Source organism: Leptonychotes weddellii, chromosome 6 (genome assembly GCF_054177405.1).
Source record: "Leptonychotes weddellii isolate Sample4059 chromosome 6, ASM5417740v2, whole genome shotgun sequence".
NCBI lineage: Eukaryota > Metazoa > Chordata > Mammalia > Carnivora > Phocidae > Leptonychotes > Leptonychotes weddellii.
Genome location: NC_138374.1, coordinates 28,093,538 through 28,115,291, shown reverse-complemented (window position 1 = coordinate 28,115,291; position 21,754 = coordinate 28,093,538). Strand labels below are relative to the sequence as shown.

General features: G+C 52.7%; 1 protein-coding gene across 5 annotated transcripts in view; it reads right to left on the bottom strand.

Annotated features, from left to right (window-relative positions):
• SLIT1 (slit guidance ligand 1) overlaps positions 1 to 21,754 on the bottom strand; it is a 167,654-nt gene that overhangs the window by 7,012 nt on the left and 138,888 nt on the right. For all 5 annotated transcript variants that reach the window (XM_081823725.1, XM_081823724.1, XM_081823728.1 and 2 more), the window contains exons 24-32: positions 19,318 to 19,389; positions 18,456 to 18,527; positions 10,607 to 10,770; positions 8,804 to 8,928; positions 8,475 to 8,572; positions 5,634 to 5,773; positions 5,389 to 5,482; positions 2,632 to 2,769; positions 1,097 to 1,325 (exon numbers count right to left, since the gene is read on the bottom strand). In XM_081823725.1, the coding sequence (XP_081679851.1) occupies positions 1,097 to 1,325; positions 2,632 to 2,769; positions 5,389 to 5,482; positions 5,634 to 5,773; positions 8,475 to 8,572; positions 8,804 to 8,928; positions 10,607 to 10,770; positions 18,456 to 18,527; positions 19,318 to 19,389 (1,132 nt within the window). The remainder of the gene's footprint in view (positions 1 to 1,096; positions 1,326 to 2,631; positions 2,770 to 5,388; positions 5,483 to 5,633; positions 5,774 to 8,474; positions 8,573 to 8,803; positions 8,929 to 10,606; positions 10,771 to 18,455; positions 18,528 to 19,317; positions 19,390 to 21,754) is intronic.

The window sequence follows — 21,754 nt, the reverse complement described above, 5'->3', positions numbered from 1 at the left end:
CACTCAAGAGGTAGTGCCTGTCTCTGGAGCCGTGCAAGCAAAAGCTAGAGTTACCTGGGGAGGGAGATCGCTCGCCGATGCTGTAGGAACCCTGAGCCTGCCTTGTCCCTCTTCCCCCATTTCTTCTGGTGAAGAGCCTGACTCCCTGGTCTCATAGGGCTGGCACAGGGCCCAGGCTGGGCCCATCATATCCCCCCTCTCGCTGGACTCTGTGGCCAGGCCAGGGATGGGCATATGGCGGAAGGCAGGCCAATCAGAGATCTGCCCTGAGGCCGTTGATTGCTGTCCTACCAGCTGACAGGGCAGAGCCTGCGACAAAGGGGGGGGTGGGCAGCGGGGCAGACTTCCCCTAAGGAGGGGCCTGAGGCCGTGGCTGAGAGGGTTTGGGGGAATTTTATGTTGTTGAGCAGTTAGGCTAGCTGCATTCTCTCAGTGTAGACCGTGAACGTGGGCAGGATTTGGGAGAGGTGATGAAATAGGGGAGAGCATAGTGAGCACGCGGGGAGGCTGAGGAGCTCTGTGAGCAAAGGAGAAAGAGACATGGCTGCTGGGGTGGGGAATGCAGGAGGAAGAGTGAGCTCGCCAAAGAGGACACACAGACTTTTATCATCTTAATGTGATGTGCACCCTCCCCTCCTCTCCCTCCCCAAAAACTGTTTGGCAAACAGTGCCCTTCAAACGGGATGTGCTTTTTGCCCTCCACAAACTGATGTTCGGAGATGAAATTCAAGACAGGAAACAGCAAAATAAGGGCCCCAGGGCCAGGAGGCTAAAGATACAAGGCCAGAGCTGAAGCCTGGGGCCAACTCCGGCCGTGTCCCAGCCACGTGGAGAGTGTGCAGCGCTGAAGGCTGGCGCTGAGGAGCCCGTGAGGGTGGCAGGAGAGGATCCAGCTGCCCGAGACCACTCCCCCACCCCCTTCCCTGATCGGAGATTGCTTTTGTGACCCAATAACCTTCCCACATCTGCTGGACCCATATCCAAAGAGTTTTGATTACACAGGCTCCTCCCAGTTCTCCGGGGCAGGGATGCCCCCCCACCCCATTGCTCTGACCTGCCCGACTCCCCTTTGCGACCGGGCACCCTGGGCACGCACCTGCAGCGTGATGTTGGCCCGGGGCCAGTTCTGCAGGTCGGTGAACTGCAGGTAGGTGTCCCGATCCACAAAGTTGACACTGAGCAGCTTCTCGCACTCGGGGCCGCCGAAGCCTGGGAGGCACTGGCACACAGGCCCACTGCCCTGGTCCACGCAGTTGGCCCCGTTCTGGCACTCAGTCCCCTCGCAGGGGCTTCTGGGGGCGGGAGGAGCCTCACAGAACTGCCCGCTGAGAGGGGAGGAGATACAGGTCAGAGAAGGCCGGGCAAAGGGGCAAGGCGACAGCTTTCTCTCCCACAGTCCTAGAGAGAAATTCGCTGGACGTCTTGGGGAAGTGGATCCTTAAAGCAACAGAAGATGCTCCTAACGAACACTTTTCCCGAGAGAACTAGGAGCCGGAAGGATACCGCAAACAAGGTGAGAAACCGGTGTGGTCCCTGGAACAGCATCATCGCTATCCCCTGGGCATTTGTCAGAGATGGAAAACCTGAATCTGCTTCTTAACAAGATCGTGTGCAGATCAAAGTTGGAGAAGCACTCATGGCTCACGGCAGTCAAGTCTGCTAGCAAATTTTACTATTGCCCATCTTACAGGAAAAAAACAGAAAAAAGAGTGAAGACGCAAATGACTAAAGAAATAAAAGAGGGGACAGGACTACCAGCAGGGAGTTCTGACCCACACTACACCCACAGCACCAGTGTTCACAGCAGCCGAGAGCAGAAACAACTCAAATGCTCTCAGCGGATGAATGGATACACGAGTGTGGTCTGTCTGTACAATGGAATATTACTCAGCCACAAAAAGGAATGAAGTTCTAATGCATGCTGCCACATGGATGAAGCCCCAAAACAGGATACCAAGTGAAAGAAGCCAGTCACAAAGGACCACAGATTGTGTGATTCCATTTAGAGGAAATATCCAGGATAAGCAACTCTATAGACACAAGTACTAGATTATTGGTTGCCTGGAGCTGAGACTGGGGTGGGGGGTGACAGATAAGAGGTATGGAGTTTCTGTCTGGAGTAATGAAAATGTTGATTATGGTTAATAGATGCACAATTCTGGTAGTATACTACAAGCCACTGAATTATATACTGAAACTGGGTAAATTATAGGGCATGTGAATTATAGCTCAATAAAACTGTTAAAAAAAAAAAAAAAAAAAAGACCCAAGCAGAGCCTGGGACGTGGGTGTCCAGAAGGAGGGCAAGTACTCCCCCATCCCAACCTTTCAGAGAAGTCCAGCTGTGAAGATAAGTGACCTTTATGCCAGAAAGTGTCTTCAGAGAGGTGCACTGGGCAGGTATGTGGTGGGCACTGGGCAGTAATCTGTACCCACCTCCCACTCCCTCCACCAAACAGTTTAGGAACCCCGTGCTTATGGTCTGAGTGATTAGGGGACTTTCCCCAAGGCCACACAGCTGGGGATGGCACAGCCACGGTTAGAACCCCGGGATCCAACTTCCAGACGAGGACCCTTACTCCCTCCCTTCAGCTATGCTTGGGGGCTCCTGCCAGCCCCGGGGCCACTCACCTGTAGCCCTCCGCACAGAGGCAAGAGTAGCTGTTGACTTCGTCCACACACTGGGCCCCGTGCCGGCAGCGGTGGTCCCTGCAGTCATCCTGGTTCTCACTGCAGTTGTCACCTGCGTAACCTGGTGCACACTCACACCTGGGAGGCGACCAGGGGTGGGGGGCGGTCAGTCCCTCAGTCAGGAGCCTCTGGGGTCGGGGGCCATGTGTGGACAGAGAACCCCAAGGCCCATGCGTCTATGGGACAACCAGGAGGTCAAACAGAGCCCCAGAGAGAAAGCTGCCCCCCAGCCCGTCCTGGGACCCTTTTCTGGTACAGGAAGGGAGCTCTGTGTGGGCCTGTGGGGGGGGGGGGCAGGTTCTGGGCTGGGAGGTTGGACATCCAGTGGCATGAGAAGGGGATCTTGTCATGGAGGACCCACCATGACCACTGACAGCACATCCAAGGCCAAACTTCAGCCCCTCTCGACCTGCCCAGCTGCTCTCCAGAACAAGGCCCTGAATCGTAGGGCTCAACTAGCTCTCTTCTCCAGCCTCCCCAACTCCACCAGACCAGCCTCCTGGCCTTCCCCCCCGGAAAGCTAGTGCCCCCACTCAGGGACACCAGGCCAGCCCCCAGCCTGCCAGCTCTCACTGTGCCGCACTGGTTACCTGGAGATCAACTATTTGCCTATCAAATAAGGAGCACACTCCACCTACTTTTCAGTCACAGCCTTGCAAGATGCTCCCTGTCCTGCTCCCCCCACATCAGGCCCACCCTGTGGTCAGACAGGTCTCCACTGTCAACAACCCCCAATCCACCAGCCCTTCCCTACCTTCACACCTATTGATTCTGAAACATCCCCTTCTCTCTACCTGCCTCAGTTCAACCTGGCCAATACCACACCTCCTCCAGGAAGCCCTCCCGGCTGTCATCAAGGGATCCCTGTTGGAAACTCTTCCAAACTAAACTGCAAACTCCAAGCTCAATCACACAACCTGTCAGGCAGGTGCTCTGCTCCTGCCTGGATGTTTTTATTCATTCCCAGTTTTTCAAGCTGTAAGGAATACTTTTCTACCCAATAAGAATATATACGTGTATGTACATGGACACACACACACACCTAAAGCCAATTTCATGCCACAATACTCCTTACTACATAAAATGACATGATGCTCGGATACTTTCTCTTTTTTAGGTCTTGTTTTAAGATTTTATTATTCATGAGAGAGAGCATGCGAGCAGGGGGGAAGAGCATAGGGAGAGGGACAAGCAGACTCCACACTGAGCGCCGAGCCTGACATGGGGTTCGATCTCAAGATCCCGAGATTACGACCTGAGCCAAAACCAAGAGTCAGGCACTGAGCCAGGCAGGTGCCCCTCTATTTTAATTTTTACTGTTAATCTTGACGCAGCCTAGGGATCATAATCCACTGCTGGGGCTAGAGCTGCAATTGGAACAATGTTGCAGTAGCTAAGCCTCCGCCCACATTTACATTCACTCCTTCCCTCCCTCACTCATTCAGTGAATGTACTGAATACCTGCTGAGTTCCAGGCACAGCTGGGTTAGTTCCATCTTCCCTCCGAGAGGGGAGGGATGCGGGGCAGTCCTGCTTTATTCCACCACCTGAGGTCCAGCCCCTCCAAGCAGCGGGCATACCCCTTCATTTGCCGCTGCCCCTTGGTCTACCGTGCCACCCCAGCAGCTCACCCACAAGTGCAGCATCTTTGCCGCCTTTGGATGGAGGCTCCCATGCACCCCTCAGTCTCCAACTGGACCTCAGTAACCCCTCCTCTTGCTTCTTGCCATTGTCCTTGGGCAGCTCCTGCTGGACGGTGGGCTCGGAGAGGCTCCACTCCCCACCCTGGCCTGAGTGGCTGGGGTTGGGTCCCTCAGCCACAGGCCTCAACCCTGACCACCTGTGCTGTCCTGAGCAGTGGAACAGAGGTCCCAGAAACGGGACTATGTTTACAAAGCTGCAATGGAAACATTTTAAAAGCCCATGACTTTCATGTAGTCTTCAGGTGACAGTGCACTTCCATATAGGCCAGTAACAAAGACGGCGACAACAGTCAATGACCTCTTATCCAAACCTCCTGGGCAAAACCACCAGATAGGTTTTGCAATTCTGAAATTTTGGCATTTTGGAAAGGTTATACAATGCCTAAAGCATTATGTAACACATCAGTGGGCTCTGGGGCAGCCCCTTAATTAAACTTGTTCACATTTCTGTAGCAAGATGTCCGTATGTTCGCACTACACGGCAAGAATAGTGACCGTAAGTAGCTTCATAATAGTGGGCGTCAGGTCTTATTACCAAATACGTTCAGCTCAGACCAGATTTTGCTATCAAACGGGCTTTTGGTTTTCAGAGTTTTGTGCATTTTGTAATTGGGGAGGAGAAATTGTGGATCTGGAAAGATAAGAGCCCTTCATGGAGCACTTATCAGATGTCAGACTTGGAGCGAAGCGCTTTCCATGCATTTGCTCATCTGACCCTCACAGCCACCCCAGGAGGAAGCTACAGGGGTGCCCGCTTTGCAGAGAAGACTGGCTCAGAGTGGTCAAGGCATCCAATCAGGGTCCGGCTGTAAACCCAGGTATGGCTGCCCAAAGCTGCGCCCACCACCACCCTGTCCCCACACTGACTCGCAGGAACCGTGTGTAGCCAAGACCAAACCCACTTGACAAGTAAGGAAATAGAATGGGGACAGCAGAGGGGAGGGGACTTCAAGACCCATGCCCTTGTCTGGACCTGAAAACGGGCAACACTGACCTGGGCCCGTCTGGAGTCCCCACACACTGGGCCTCGTGCTGACATGGGTTCAAATCCGGGGAGCAGAAGTCCACCAGCTGCTCACAGGCCCTTCCTGGGGAAAGGAGGAGGAAGAAGGAGAGAACTTCCCCCAGGCTCTGCCAGGCAGCTGGCCCAGCAGAAACGTCCTGCAGACACTGAGGGCAGGCCCCGGCCCTTCCATCCCCGGGAACGGGGCTCAGGGCATGAGACCCCACCACACTTACCCGTGTACTGCAGGGGACACCGGCAGCTATAGTTGCCCACGCCGTCCACACAGACACCCCCGTTGGCACAGGGGTGCTCCACGCAGTCGTCCGTATTCACCTCACAGGTGGGTCCTTCAAAGCCGGTGGGACAGGAGCACCTTGGCGGGGGGGCAGGTGAGGAGAGCAGGGCAGGTGGGCCCGGGCCAGGGCAGTGGCCTTCCTGAGGCACCGGTGGAAGCCCGTGCCCACCGGTGACTACCATCATCCCAGAGCTCTGGTCCCTTCTCCGGGCCAGGCCCTTGTTAGGTGCCGGGGTTAGAGTACATCAGACAGCCCTGCGCTCTGGGGGCTCACTCACAGTCTAGTTGGGGAGACAATGAGGAGACAGGCAACCAGACGAGAGTTGGGGAGTACCGGGATGGTGCCGCACGGAGGCTGGGGAGGGTGCACAGAGGCCGAGGACACTTAGCTCATACATCAGGGATGGGGCTAGAACAGGGCTGGGGGGGAAACAAGAGCCGGCTCGTGGAGGGTCCTGGAAAGCCATGGTCTTCCAGCCAACACACACCCTTCCCCAGGGGGCACTGGGGTCTTCCAAATGATAGGTGGGTCAGAGAGGTCTGAGAAATTAATTTCCAGATCTTTAAGCTCTGCACAAACGCTTCCCTGAACACACCTACCCAAGAGCTTCAGAAACGCGCACACACACCTCCCAACCTGAGTGTGAGCTGGGACGTGCCTGGAGCCCAAAACCCTCGGGCACCAAATAAAGGGACAATTAGGTCGAGGTTTCCAAAGTGACTGGACAAACGCTTTTGCAAGAGGTTCCAGTTCTGTGCATTAAAAATCACTGAAGGGCGAGCTCACGGGATGGTCAGCCGATCAAGCATTAAAAATAACTTTTGAGGACAGATCAATCTGGGGTTTTTGGCATATAAACTCGAAAGGGTTTCAAATAATTGAGTGACGTGCTACAATAAAACTTCTAATCCCAATGACTTATGTGCACAAACTTTCTCAGCGTTTCTAGCTGTATACATATTTTTAAAAAAGGAACATATTGGATGCTGAGCCTTCTCTCATTCTGTCATATTCACCCCGGAACACAGGAACCAGTTAGAAGAAAAGCACACACAAAGAGCTCCACCTAGCTCATTAAGAGTCTAGTAACATTTTACTTTCATGTATATAATAATTATCAATAAAATTTGGTACTAGAGTTATGTTCTGATCAGTTGTATATTATTGACAATTGTAATAACACCTCCGCAAAAGAAACTTCATCAGAGGTTATGGTGACAAATAAATATCTATAAACTTACATGCCCACGTTGGTGGCAGAGAAGTATGGCAGCGGGCTCAAGAGCATACTCTAGCAACAGAACATAGACATTGGAAGAGAAATGGAGGTGGGGGTGAGAAGTAAAATGGAAATACTAGTTCGAGGAGAAAAAAAGGAGGTAAAATGTTTAAGCTATTAAACAGGAGCTTGTTGGTGTGGTTTGAAAAAATGGTATCAAATTGCTGTGCTATTCAGATTCCACTGGAAAATGATAAAAGTGAGCTAAAAAGTGGTTTTATTTTTAAATATTAATATTTACAATATCCTGGAAATTACCTCCTTTGCAATAAAAAGTTCAACTTACACTGAAAAATGCTAGCTGTCACTCTAAGAATGTGTGAGAGGGGATGTAGTTTAAAACACCTGTTTGGTGGGGGTATGTGAACAAAAAGGTATGAAGCACAGTTTCAGGGCCCACCCTCCAGCTGGGAGGGGGCTACCCCAGCTGCACCTGCCCTCCACCTAGCAGACGTTTCTGAGGGGTCCTCTCAGCCCCCCAAGCTCCACAGAACCACCCCCACCCCAGGAGTCTAGCAGAGGAGGGGCCTGGAGGGAGCTGCCGCCAAAGCCCAGAGGAGGACTGATGGACGGAGCCTGTTTTAAGGACGCTGTTTCCAAGGTGACGGCCTGTGAGAGGCTGTTTAGTGTTTTATTTTTTACATCTGGCAATCTGGGTTTGCAGAGACAGGTTTGGCTGTTCCTGCCAAGTAGATTCAACATCATTTTCCGAAGAGCGGATTTGTTCGGCTGGCAGTTTATTTTCAGCAATTAACTACTACATATTCCTTTGAAAAACTGGGTCCAGGAGAGCTCTGGGAAGGTGGGGGGCTCACCAAGGGGTCCTGGGGGAAATCAATGGGGGGGCTTACATGGGAACGTCAGACAGGAGTCAGGAGGGCTGGCCCTTCACGGAGTCCAAGGTGGGGTGCACAACGGCTGCCCAGGTGTGACCAGTGTGACCCAGAGACCATGGGGGGGGCCCCAGATGGCACACCTGGGACTTGCTCCCACCTCTGGGAAGGCCTCCCCACCAAGGAGCTGGCTAGGGGCCCTGCCTTCAGGGAGCATGGGCACAGCAAGCTGATTTTGACTTCCAGGCGGAGGCCTTGGGGGTTAGTGGAGATTAAGGGGGTGTAAAACACCCCCGAACTGCCCCTTAACACTGCCACCGCATAGGCCCTTGGCCATGGACTGCCAGGGCCATCAGAAGACCCTCCGGCCCCCGGCATGGGCAGGGAGAGGCCTGGGGCAGGACCGGGCAGCGCAGCTCCAAGCCCCAGCCCCACGGGCTGCTGTGAGACTCGGCAGGCCCCCATCTCTCGGGGCTATAGGGGACCGGCCTGCGTAGGCATGGAGGGGTCTCTAGGGAGTGCCTGCCCCTCCCCAGCGCAGCCCCACCTCGTCCTCCAACACGGGGAAGCCGGGGCCATCCCACTGGGAGGAGGGAGGCACCGAGGCTTGGCTGCTGGACCATCAGCACCCCGCCCACCAGGGTCCGGCCCCTCCAGGCAACTCACATGAACCCGGCATTCTCGCCCTCCTGCGAGCGGCAGGTCCCGCCGTGGCCACAGGGGCCGCTGGAACAGCTGTCCAGGGACACCTCGCAGTTTCGGCCCTGGGGGGCAAAGTGAGTGAGGACCTCAGAGAGACCCAGGGATTGCTGTGAGCCAACAGAGACAGCCAGCCCCCTCGGCAGCATGCCTCCCTGGCCCGGGAGCTGCCTCTCCTGCATTCGCTCACTCACATGCTGGGTCACTGAGTAAACATTCCCTCATGCGCCTGCCCTGTGCACCGTGGGCAAAGGGGTGAACAAGACAGCCCCCCGCGGGGCCCAGCCTCCACTCACCTTGTAGCCGCTGGAGCAGGCACACCTGTACACCTCAAGGGGGTCATTATGGCAGGTGCCCTGGTTCTGGCACGGGCTGGACAAGCAGGGATCACACTTGGCCTGGACAGCCAGGGCGGGGGGACCTGAGACAGGGGGCAGGTGTCAGGGCTGAGGAGGGCAGGACAGCCCTCAGGGAGAGTGGTAGAAGTCCTCTCCCCAAGGAGGTTTGCGCCCTCCCTGTTTTTCCTCTCGGTCACGTTCACACCCTCCTTTCTCAGCCCACCTCCCCAGCCTCCGGACCGGCCTCTATAAAGTGAGGTTAATCACAGCACCTGCCTCGGGGGCCATAAGGACTAAATAAGCTAATTGAGAAGCACTTAATGGGCGGGCGCTGGACACCCACGGAGCCCCCACGAGGTGGTCCGGGCAAAGTCCCCGGTGTGAGGGCAACACAATCACTATGACTGAAGTCGGCTCTGGCTCCCCACCCAGCCCCGTCACAATGAGCAGGCGACCACAGCCGGCCACCTCGGCAGGGAGGGGACACGGCTCTGGGAGGGCCCGTGCTTAGGTGGGAAAAGTCCATTTGCCTTCAAGTTGTTTCTCTCCAAGGCTGAACGGGGAAGGACCCTTTCCTGTCACCACAGGCGAGACCTCCTCCGGCCCCTCCAGGACTCACGGGTCCTCTTCCCTGAACCTGGAGGTGGGCTGGGAGGGGCATGAGGACCTCACGAGAATAAATAGAAAACCCAGCCGGTAAACTCAGGTTTCCACTCAGGCCTCCTTCTAGAAATGGAGAGATATCGGTCCTGCTGAAGAGGTGTGAGCATTAAGAGACACACTTTTCAGTAATAACTGGAAGGAAGCATGAGCGGATTTCCCGGGTACCGCTGGGATTCCGTTTCTTCATCTGGGTGCTAGTTCCCTGGTGTGTTCAGTCTGTGAAAATTCAGGGACCCCCTCTACTTATGATCTGTGTACCTTGCTGTTATGCATGTTATATTTCAACAACAAAAAAATTAATTTACCAATACCATCTACTAACCATTAAATACGGAGCCAATGTTCTGCTCCCAACAGCCGAGCCACAGGTCAGGCCCCCCTGAACGGTTACCCCATTGACAGCCTCCTTCATGCCAGGTGGCCATTAACCTCTGGCTGTCAGTTTCACTTCCGGTGGAGGTCTGTGAGCTTGCAGAGGGCAGGGGCTGGGCCCCCAGCCGGCCCTGGGGCAGCCCTCAGCCACCTCCCCTGGCTCAGCGGGGCTCCCGGGCCATCAGTCAATCAATCAACCTCTGAAGGAGTATTTACAGACGCCCCGCATGAGGCAGCTTCAGAGCAAAGCATGTCCGAGTCCCAGTCATGCTCAGGCCCCGTGTTTCAGCAAATGTCAGGAGAGTGGCCGCGGGGTCCAGGGGCTCGGGGTGGAAGCTCATTGCGGCGCACGATTCCTACCAAAGGGAGGCCCGAGCACTCCTGCTGCTGAGAGGCTGGGAGCTTCCAGAAACACTGCTGCTATTTTTATTTTCCTTACGTAACCCCAGGGAGGGATTAAGGCTCTCACCGCCCGGAGATGTTCTGCCTGGCTTTTCTCATTCGCTGTACGCCAGGACCAGAAGGGAGCATGCTAACAAGCAGCAGGTGCTTCATTCCTGCCACCTGACCCCCGACTCAGCCAGTCACCACGGGGACACAGAGGCCCCTGGAAGGCCCTGCCAGGATTAGGTGGGTCCCGTGGGCCCCCAGCAGCAGGTGGTGGGGACGCAACCCTGTACCTACCACCCCCGCCCCCAGCCCCCGTGCTCATGCTCCTGGGCTCACCTTGGCATTCAAACTTCTTGGCAGGCGTGGTGAGGAGCAGCTTGCCCTCCATGTCCGGGGGCCCCGCACAGCGGGCAATGCCCGGTTCCTTATAGCCGGTCTTCACCCAGCCAGAGAGCCAGCGGAGGCGGCAGTCGCAGTACAGAGGGTTGGCCCCGATGGCCCTGCATCAGAGAGCAGAGGGCAGCAGTCTTCCGTAATGGGGTCCTTCGCCCACTAGGCACTGAGCTTGCCGGGCCCTCAGCCAGGGGCGGGCAGAAATCCTACCAGCCCCCATGACGTGAGTCTCTACGGCGCAGCCGGCGCTGTTCCAACACTTCCTATGTGTTCTCTCGCTCTCTTTCTTTTAAAGATTTCATTTATTTGACAGAAAGAGAGCACAAGCAGGGGGAGTGGGGGAGGGAGAAGCAGGCTTCCCGCGGAGCAGGGAGCCCAATGCGGGGCTCGATCCCAGGACCCTGGGACCATGACCTGAGCCGAAGGCAGACGCTTAACGACTGAGCCACCCAGGCGCCCCTTTATGTGTCATCTTCTCAGTCCTCCCCACAGCCCGCTCTCCCCATGGCACATGTTGAAAGAGGCTCAAAAGGGTTGAGCACTTGCCCAAGATTGCACAGAGAAAGGGGGGAGGTAGGATTTGAACCAGAGCTGTTGAGGCCAGGGCCAATCAGTGCATTGCCTCCAGAGTGCATGGGGGGGGGAGGAGCCCCCATTTCCTGCTGGGATGAACCAGCTGCTTTCCCACGGCCCTGCAGCCCCACGGTGTAAGCTTTCTTCTCCGTCCCCAACAGTGGGAATCGAGCCTCACGGGGATGAAGCCATTTCCCTGGGGTCACGCAACTAGTGAAGGCAGCCCCGGGCTCCAGACCCAGGGCGGTCTGACTCTGAGGCCCACACTCTTTTATTTTTCTTTTCATTTTTAATTAAACAAGGAGCACATGGATGCACTCTCATTGTAAACCACTTCCAAGTCCTGCCAACAAAAGTCTCCGCCTCACACAATGTGGGGAACTAGGTACTAAGTGCCACTGAATTATACACATTAAAATGGTTAATTTTATATTAAGCGAATGTCACCTTAATATTTTTCAAAAAGGCCCATTCCTATAACTCCGACGGCAGGGAGTTTTGTGGTATCTATCACATCACCCGTGCAGTGGCCTTTTGACCTAGCGATTCTGTTTCTGGAAGTTTATCGCAGATACACCTGCGCAGGTGTGTGAAGACATCTGCGCAGTGGTATTGATCACAGCCTTGTTTCCAATAGAATGAAAGAAATTACAATACATCCACATTACGAAGAAAGGCTGCCCCCAGTGTCCCTACCAACCACAGAAGGACCCGTGGTCACACAGTCACCACACCCAGGCTTGTAGCCTTCTGGTCTCTCCCATAGTTACACCTAGGGCTTTTTTTAAAAATTAGTTTAATTCAATTAATTAACGTAATGTATTACTGGTTTCAGAGGTACAGGTCTGTGATTCATCAGTCATCATTCCATCACGTGCCCTCCTTAATGCCCATCCCCCAACACCTAGGGTTCTTCTTCACAAAGTGTATCCCCCTCCTGCACATCATTACCGAGCAGCTTCTTGTCACTAAGTGGCACGTCTTGGAGATCTTTCCAGGTCAGCAATAAGGGATCCACCGCATTTTGTCAAAGTGCTTCATAGCATCCCAAAGAATGGATATCTCACAGCTTACTGAACAATTTCCCTATTGCCAGACATTCTGGTTGTTTCCAACGGTGTGAGCATTTCTCTGGAACAGGTGCCTAGAAGTAGGCTTTAGGTCACAGAGGAAGCGCACGCAGGATGTTCAGAGCTGCCTTGTATCAGCTCACGCTCGCCGGCAGCATCAGGCCAGGCCTGCTCCCTCACCCGCCCCCCCCCCCCCCCCGCAACACCGCACAGCCCCACTCAACACCTCCCTGACTTACAGTGGAGTCAGGTGTGGGGGAATGCAGGGGCCAGAGCTCCCCGGTCCAGCAAAGAGAAAAATCAGAGCCTCGGGGCGGGCAGTTCATTTATAGCAACACTATTTTGCAAATACAAGGCTGTGTGATGAGAATGAGAATGGGCGCGTCTATTAAGTGACCAACGGATGTGCTGCCCTTTTCCACCTGTTTCTGGGCAATGGAGAGGAAGCAGCTCCCCCGAGGTGTGTTGGGTCTGATGAAAGCAGCTGCAACTCTGAGCAGGAATTCCCCAGAATAGCCCAGCTGATGACTGCACAGTCTCTCCAGGCGGCTGGGCAAGTCTGGCCCCAGCGCAGCTCCTCCCTGCCCCCTGACCTTGAGCAGTCGCGTCACCTCTCTGGGGCTCACTTTATGACTCAAGCAAGAGCCTACGATCCGGAGGGGGGGGCAGAAAGACAAGCACAAATAACCTAAAATGGGCACCAAGGGAATAATGCAGCGTGGAAGAGAAGGCCAGTTCAACCTCGACGTGTGTTTAATTTCTTCTGTCCTGATCTGCTGACAGCATCCATCCTGGCTAATGGGACAGGCAGCGATAACTTCCTTTCCCCACTGAACAGTGCCAGGCTGCTAGAGGTAGAGAAAGCTCAGATGCTCTAATTTTTTTGAAGCTACAGTGTGTTTAAAAAAAAAAAAAGACTTTTGGGGGCGCCTGGGTGGCTCAGTCAGTTAAGCGTCTGCCCTCAGCTCAGGTCAGGATCCCAGGGTCCTGGGATTGAGCCCCGCATGGGGCTCCCTGCTCCGGGGGAGGCCTGCTTCTCCCTCTCGCACTCCCCCTGCTTGTATTCCCTCTCTCGCTGTGTCTCTCTCTGTGAAATAAATAAATAAAATCTTTAAAAAAAAAAAAAGTTTTGTAAATAACAGGAATACAAAAATTGTGCTATATTTAAAATGTTTACGTTAAGCAGATTAATATTTTTAACATAAAAAGTGCAAGGTAATGTGATTCTGTTATTCAAAATGTCAATACAGACTTTATTTTAAAATACTTGTTTTGTAGTGCACTGCAGGAGTGTGGTCTGGTAATGAGCCATGAGCTGAAAGTTAATTATGAGTGGCTTCTTCTTTCAGTCCTGTAGCTCTTTTAGAGAAAATGCGCCAGAGACTGAGGCCACTGTGAATGTGGAGACCTTGACAGGTCAGGATTGTCATAATGCCAATTCCCCCTTCGTCCCCCCCATAAATGGCAGCAAAACTGCACCTCAGATCTTTTTTTTAAGTTTTTTTTTTATTATTATTATTTATAAGGAATCTCTACAGCCAAAGTGGAGCTCAACCCTCAAATCAAGAGTGACAATCTCCACCAACTGAGCCAGCCAGGCGCCCCGTGTGCACCTCCAATCTAAGTGTCCCTTTCTGACTCTTTACATAAAAAGAATAATAAGGAATAATAAAAACGTCCAAAGTCAATATAACATTCAAAAGTAAATTCTGGGTTGACCCACACGTTTTCCTTGTTTCGATACAGAGCCAACTCTGCACCTGATTTCAACCGTTCCCACACTCATTCACCCAAAGGCTGGGGTTTTGAGACGACTTCACTTTCACCTGGGGACCATTTTTCCCACCAAAAGTGACTGTGAGCTCAGTGGGGAGTGGAGAGTCACGGGCCCAGCTGAGGCGCAGTGGTGGGGTCCCAAAAGGGCTGTGATTCAGGGTTACACTCTAGCCAAAGTATAAATAATCGCGTGTTGTTGATCTTTGGTGTAACTTGGAAATAGCTGAAACGGCAGATACTCGGTGTGTTCACACCAAGGCTCCTATTACTGTAACCAGGACCAAAGTAGCACTCCTGAGGCTGTTTCCCAGAGCCGCCGACTCTAGAGTTTAGCACGTACTAAAACTTCAGAATCTCCTTCACCTGCGCCACACCTCCTCTGCCCATTCTCCTCTCAGGCAATGTGCTTGTGGGCTTCACTGTCTCCTTCTACTGCACTGAAGCTACCAGCAGGTAGCCCGGGAGTGCTTGTGAACCAGCCTAACCCCAGCCCTGCCCAAAGGCATGAGGAATGCACAGAGCTCAGTGTGAAAGCAAAGGAAATTCAAAAAGAAAAGAATCCTCCATCATCCCACAAATGTAACTGATTTAATTTTTGTGTATTCCCATCCAGTTCTTGTGTTCATATATGTACGTCCGTGAAATCAGGGTAGTTTTCCTTATCCCGCGTTTTCATCAAATAGTAAATTACAGTGCCATAACTCTCTAATTAACTACTTGCTCTTCTGTCCTGTGGGCATACCATGATCTACTTCATCATGCCGTGTTTACTTTTCACACCGAATTCTTAATGAATTCGGAATCTAGTTTCCCGGCACGCAGTAAATCAGAGGCAACAAAATGCCAGATTAGAGAAATGAAGAATGATGTTGGGGAACCTTGGCACAGGATCTGGCACATAGTAAATATTCGTTGATGAAGAGCTGGATGGATGGATGCATGGATGGATGGATGGATGGATGGACAAATGGAGGAAAGATGAGCTAACTGCAAAGTAAATACAAAAGTTAAAAGCAGCAGAGAAGTGGGCGCTTGGGTGGCTCAGTTGGTTAAGCGACTGCCTTCGGCTCAGGTCATGATCCTGGAGTCCCTGGATTGAGTCCCGCACTGGGCTCCCTGCTCGGCAGGGAGTCTGCTTCTCCCTCTGACCCTCTCCCCCTCTCATGTGCTCTCTCTCTCTCATTCTCTCTCTCTCAAATAAATAAATAAAATCTTTAAAAAAAAGTGGAGAAGTGTGCAGGGTATTGGAGCCCAGGGCAGTGATGAGCGCTCACAATCATTATGGCCTATGGACCATAGTGGACCTTAGAAATAACCTTTGGGGTACAGGCGAGGAAAGAGGCCCAAAGAGATGAATGAATTGTCTGAGATCCCACTGCAAGTTGATGGCAGAACAAGGATCTAACACCACACATCCTGATTCCTAGGGTTCAAGGGGTTCAAATATGGCAGACCTCAGCCTCCACCACACCCTCTGCCTACTGCCCCCCTGCCCCCTGCATACTGCTAGTGAAGAGGAAAAGCCCAGGCCAGAGTCACAATAGGAACAAAGGGCACCTCCAGGAGCCAGGGACACTGGATGCTAACTCTTGGGTGACTCCTGCCCTGGTGCCCACAGAGATAAGCACAGATGCTCTCTGGAGAGAAGCATCTCTAATTTAGGTCCTCAGAATTCCAAACATCAGCAAAAAAGGAGCTCACAACCACTAACCACCAAACACAGATGGAAACAAGGCCCTGTTGAATGGGAATCATCAAGAGCAATGACCAACACAGCCCCTGCCTGGCCTTTGTCTGGAGCCACCGTCTCCAGCCAGGCTCCCTCCTGCCTCGTCCCATGCCAGCCAGCCTCCACACGTCACCATGGCTTTCCAGGAGCTTTCTACCACTTCATTCTTCCCCGATTCCCTTCTATCTGTAACGTGAAGTCCACACTCTTTAGCATGGCACAAAAGGCCCTTCACAATGGAATTCCAAAGTTCCTTTCCAGAGTCATCTCTTCCCACCCCACGTTCCTCACCCAACCAACCCCCATGTCCTATGTTGGACAACATCTCTGAATATGTCATTTACTTTCTTGCCATCTTGCCTTTGCACATGCTGTTCCCTCCTCCTAGAATGTCTTTCCGTATCTTCTCCAATGGCAAACCCCTAGCTAGTCCCTTTCCGATGGCAGCATCAACATCACCACCTCTGCAGATCTCCTTGACTTCCCCAAAGTTAGTCACTGCTGCCTTTAAATTTGCTTTATAATATCCCTGAGGGTCACAGAAGACAGAAACCTCTTGGTAGTAAATTCTTCAGCACTTGACTCACTGTGGTTATTCAGGGCGTATTTACTGAGGCAATATAGAATAAATAAATAGCTTGGGAATCAGATACACCTAAGTTCCAATCCTGTCTCTGTCATTTCCTAGCTTTATGACCAAAGGAAGCTGCTTCATTTTCTGAACCTGGGCCTGAATGGAAAATGTAAATGTAAGTAATAAATGTAAATAAATACAAATAATAAACGTAAATAAACAAATGGAAAGAAATAGTAAGTGGAAAATGGAAATAATAAATCCTACCACCTAGGACAGAGCCCTTTTTCCCTTTCACTCCCATGGCAGACATTACTAATCAATCACTGCACTCTTCCCACGGAGTCCAGACCAGCACTAGAATCTTCACTGTGGGCTCAAGGCAGTCCCTGTCAAATTTGCGGAACTGGAGCAGAGCACAATACCTACTTCTCACTTCGGTCTTGGAGTAAACAAAACACCACAGATAAGGTATTCACACATAGTAAAGCATTTGTCCCAGACAGACCCTCAATAAATAGTACATGTTACTATTTCTTTCCTCAAGTCTAAGGTTGTTAATGCACTACTGATTTAACGTGCTTTGGGAGGTGCAGAGAAATATTACCATATTAAATATACAGATCATTTGTAAGATACGCTATGATTTCAGAGACTAATATGCGGAGAAGGCGAGTCTTACAACGGAGAAAACCCAGTGAGATTGCTGGATGAATGAGCCTCAGGTGGTGATGCTGGGGGCCCCAGAAGGCTCTCTGGTGCCCGCTCAGGCCCTGCGCACGTGCGTGTGGGCAGAGAGCAAGAAGTCCCAGGAACACCTGGGATCCCAGCTGCGGTACATCTGGCCTGATCCCTGCCTCGGCCTGGAGCTGGGACTCTGGGAGAGAATGCTCTGCACCCAGCCCCACCCCCAGAAGCAGGATGGTCCTGTCACGGCCCCACTGCTTTTCCTTTCTTTTTTCCAATTGTGGTAAAAATATACACAACATAAAATTGGCCATTTTGGCCATTTTAAGTGTACGGTTCAGTGGCATCAATTAGCACCATGTTGTGCAACTCTCACCACTCTCTGGCTCTCCAGCTCTTCATCGGCCCGGACAGAAACTCCGTAGCCACTGAAGGAGAGCTCCCCAGGTCCTCCTGCTGCTGGCACCTGGAGGCTACCTCTCTCCTGCCTACAGCTGTGGGGTCGACTATCCTGTACCTCACATCAGCAGAATCAGACAGCATTTGTCCTTTAATGTCTGGCTGATTTCCCTCAGCATGTCTCCAAGGCTCCTCCGTGTTTGTAGCAGGTGCCAGACTTTCCTTCCTTCTTACGGCTGAAAAAGATCCCATTGTATGTAGACGCCACGTTTTGTCCAACAACTCGAGTTGTTTCTGCTTTTTGGCTAGTGTGTGAAGGAAGCTGCTATGCACATGGGTGTACAAGGTATCTGCTTCCAATTAGTTGGGATATACACTTAGGAGTGGAATTGCCGGGTCGCAGGGTAATTCCACATTTAGCCTTTTGAGGAACTGAGCACACTGCTTTTTTAAAAATCCACACGGTACTGCCAGCTAAATGGCTTTGGAAGCAATTCTACATCGAATAATACCACTTCTTGGGGGTAGTAAACATCCAGAGCTCATCCCCCAGCCTGTGAAGTCAGAAGCGCAAGAGTGCGTCATGCTTAAGAGCGTGGGCTTTCGAGACAGAAGACTACGGACCCTGCCAGCTGTGCAACTTTGGGCGAGCTTCTCGTGTTTTCTGGGCCTGTTTCCTCATGTGGAAAATGGGAATCATTGTGCCCATGTGAGGATTACACCAGCCGATGCAGTCAACAAGGGGCATTACTACTCTTACGACCGCTTATGAAGAACTGTCCTCAAACCCCATTGCTGGGACTGATGAAACTGAACGTGTAAGCGTCTGAGACGGGGAGGGTTTGAAGTTCACAAGCTCAATCAGTTTCAGGGCAAAAGCCACAAACTCTGCCAGTCTCAGGAGGTGGGGGGAGGGGGTCTTTCCCGAATCCAAGTTCTGTTTAAATCCAAAGAGGCCTCGAGAATTGGGCCGAAGTTACTTACAGGTGAGACAGGGAGGTCACGTCTGTGAAGATGCCCTCTGGGAGGGTGGAGATGTCATTGCCATGCAGGGACCTGAGGAGAGAAGAGGCCGTCGGTGCCTCATCCAGGGACAGAGACTCGAGAACTGATGGAGGCGTGTGTCGTGCTTATCCTTGGGTCTCTCCGTCAGTGTCAGAGGGAGATGGCCTCCAGCTCAGAGACACAGCCCTGCCAGCCACTGGCAAGGGAGAGGGAGCCCCTCATAATCCAAGTAGACAACCCTGCGCCAGCCCTTCTGGAGGACTCGTTTTTGCCATCACAACCCAAAGCACCATGTTTGTTTACACGGCAAATGGAACATGTGTGCGGCCCTGTGCCCTCCCTCCCTTGGCCGGCAAGCCTGAGGGGTAGGCTCCCTCTTGGGGAAAAAGGTTACTATGGCAAGCCACAGGTTGAGGGTAAAGAATGTCCCCGTGCCCCAGGCTGGGCTGCCGGGGGAATCCCACGCACGGATCCTCGAGAGGCCTTCCCAACAGGCGTGACAGGGGGCTTTGATCACAGGGCAAAAACCTCCCAGTGGGAATTCTTAGAAAAGGTTCACAAATCTCTTTTGAACATTCTCCACCTGAGCCGGAAACTCATATGCAAACGAGGGGCTACCTTATGTTGGATGCCACCCCGCCACACTGCTCCCCCAAACACAACGTGGGGCATATAGCAACCCCCCATTTCTCAGAGTTTCCCATTCGTTCTCCAGCCTCCGTGAGGGGCTTGAATGAGCATGGACGGGCCTCCCGTCTTGGGACACTATTGGCCCTACTGAGGCCACAGGGCCCTCCATGGGCTGGATTTTCGTGGGGGAATGAAGAGCAGGGAGACTTACAGCAGGCGCAGGGAGTGCAGGCCCTGGAAGGCGAGAGGAGGGATGCACTGGAGGGCATTGTAGCTGAGGATCCTGTGGGAAGAGAGGGAGGGCAAGGGAGGACAGGAGAGGGGAGGGAGGAGGAAGGAGAGACCAAGACAGGGAGGGGGCGGCGCCAAGTCAGGGACCAGGCCCCAGCAGGCTGGCTCGGGGTGCGGGGGCAGTTTGCTCAGCAGCAAAATGAGGGAGGCCTGAGCATGGAAGGGGCTATGGGCTGTGCCCTGGACTAGTAAGCCCTGTGACCCGGCCATGTCCCCCAACACTTTTATGCCTCCATCAGTTCCCCCAGCTGCAGAGCAAGGACAAAAACAATGACAACTCGATAGGGCTTTTCTGTGGGGAAGGGGAAATAGCCCAGGTGAAGCCCTCAGCGTTGTGCCCGGCTCCCAGCCAGCCTTCAGGAAGGAGACTGGGCACCCTCGCCTGTGGAAGCTGCCCCAGCGAGGGCCGGAGGTGGGGTCCCTGTGAAATTGCCCCCTGATCAGGCCCGGCCTCACTCCCGGAGCTGGCAGGGGAAGTCCAAGCCCACCTAGAGATGTGCCATTAAGAAGCTGTGACGGGGGCACCTGGGTGGCTCAGGGGGTTGGGAATCTGCCTTCAGCTCAGGTCATGACCCCAGGGTCCTGGGATCGAGCCCTAAGTTGTGCTCCCTGATGAGCGGGGAGCCTGTTTCTCCCTATGCCTCTCCCCCTGCTTGTGCTCTCTCTCTCTCAAATAAATAAATAAAATCTTAAAAAAAAAAAAAAAAAAAAAGCTCTTATGGGCCCGGAAGGCGCTGTGACTGCCCCCATCATAAAGATGAGGACTGAGGCCCCGCAGGGAGACAGAACTCCCCCAGCGTGCTGTAATTAAGTCCCTAAGCTGGGTTTTTAAGTCTGCTTCTCAGTTTCCTAGGTCCACAGGCTACACCACTCTCCCCCCAAGGCTTCCAAATAAACGAATCCATCAAGGGCAGACAGGCAGGTTGACAATAAAGGAAATGATGCTCGTAATAGCCCCACATGTCCGTCAGCGGACTGACAGACACACAGCCATACAGTGGAAGACCAGGAGCAAGGAGCGACCCCATGCCATGCCATGACAGGGAGGAATTTCAGAGTAACTATGCCGGCTGAAAGAAGCCAAACAAAAGAGAGCACTGTGGGAGGATTCCATTCATGTAAAACTCTGGGCCGAGCGAACTCCTCCACAGAAGGCCAACGGCTGGTGGCCTGGGCCAGCGGTGGGGAGAGCTGTCACAGGGCGGGAGGAGACTTCTGGGGGTGATGGAAGCGGTTACTGTGTTGGTTGTGGTGAGGGTTCCATGGATGGGAACATAAGTCAGGATGTAGCCAACTGTGGGCTTTAAGTATGTACAGTTGACCGTATATTAGCTCTACCTCCATAAAGCTGTTTCTAAAATAATGAGAGCAAGGAGATGCTCCTGTCCCAGGAACGGGCTCTGTGTCCCCTCGCAGGGGCCAGATCCCTGAGACCGGGACTGCCCCGCCCCAGCACTATGGACAATTCTTTGTTGGGTGTTTAGCAGCAACCCTGGCCTCTGCGCATGAGGTGTCAGGGGCTCCTCCAGCCGTGACCCCCCAAAATGCTTCTGACATGACCAAATGTCCCCTGGGGGGCAGAATCACCCCAGCTGATGGCAGCTTCACACGCAGACTCAGGAAGCCTCTGAAATGGGACCCAGTTGATGAGTAGACCCCGGGGCAAATAAGCGCAGGTGGGGAACCTAGAACCAGCATTTCATGGCCTCGGGCCCACATTCTGCTCCTGGGGGGTCTGGCTAGGTCATGACCCAGTCCTTTTTTCTGGGTCTTGCCTCTACTGTTTTCTGGGTATTGGACCACAGTAGAACCTAAGGGAAAGTTCTTCAGTTCTTGGCACATTATCTGTAAAGTGAGGTGTGGAGAAGGTGAGTGAGATACCGCTCTTAAGCACAGGCCAATATAAGGGATGCTTGCTATACTTTCCGACCAATGGCTTGGGATGTAACTAAAAGAATCCTCAAAATAGCTCAGACTACGGGCATGAAAATGTTCAGAAGGTCGCTGTTTACAACAGTCAAAACTGGAAGCAACCCAACCATCCAGCAATAGTGAAATGAATAAGGGAAGTATGGCACAGTCCTACAAAGGAATACTACACAGCAATAAAAATGAACAGACCACAGCTTCCCACATGAGTGGATCTCACAAACACAATGGTAAACAAAAGCCAGATACAAAAAAATAAATATATCCTGTATGATTCCATTTATATAAGGTTCAAAAATGTGCAAAATGAAACTTCCTTGTATAGAAGTGCATATGTAGATGGCAACACTGTAAAGAAAATCAAAGAGTGATCACCATAAAAGTCAGGCTAGGCACGGCCTGGAGATGGGAGGAAGGGGGAATGATCA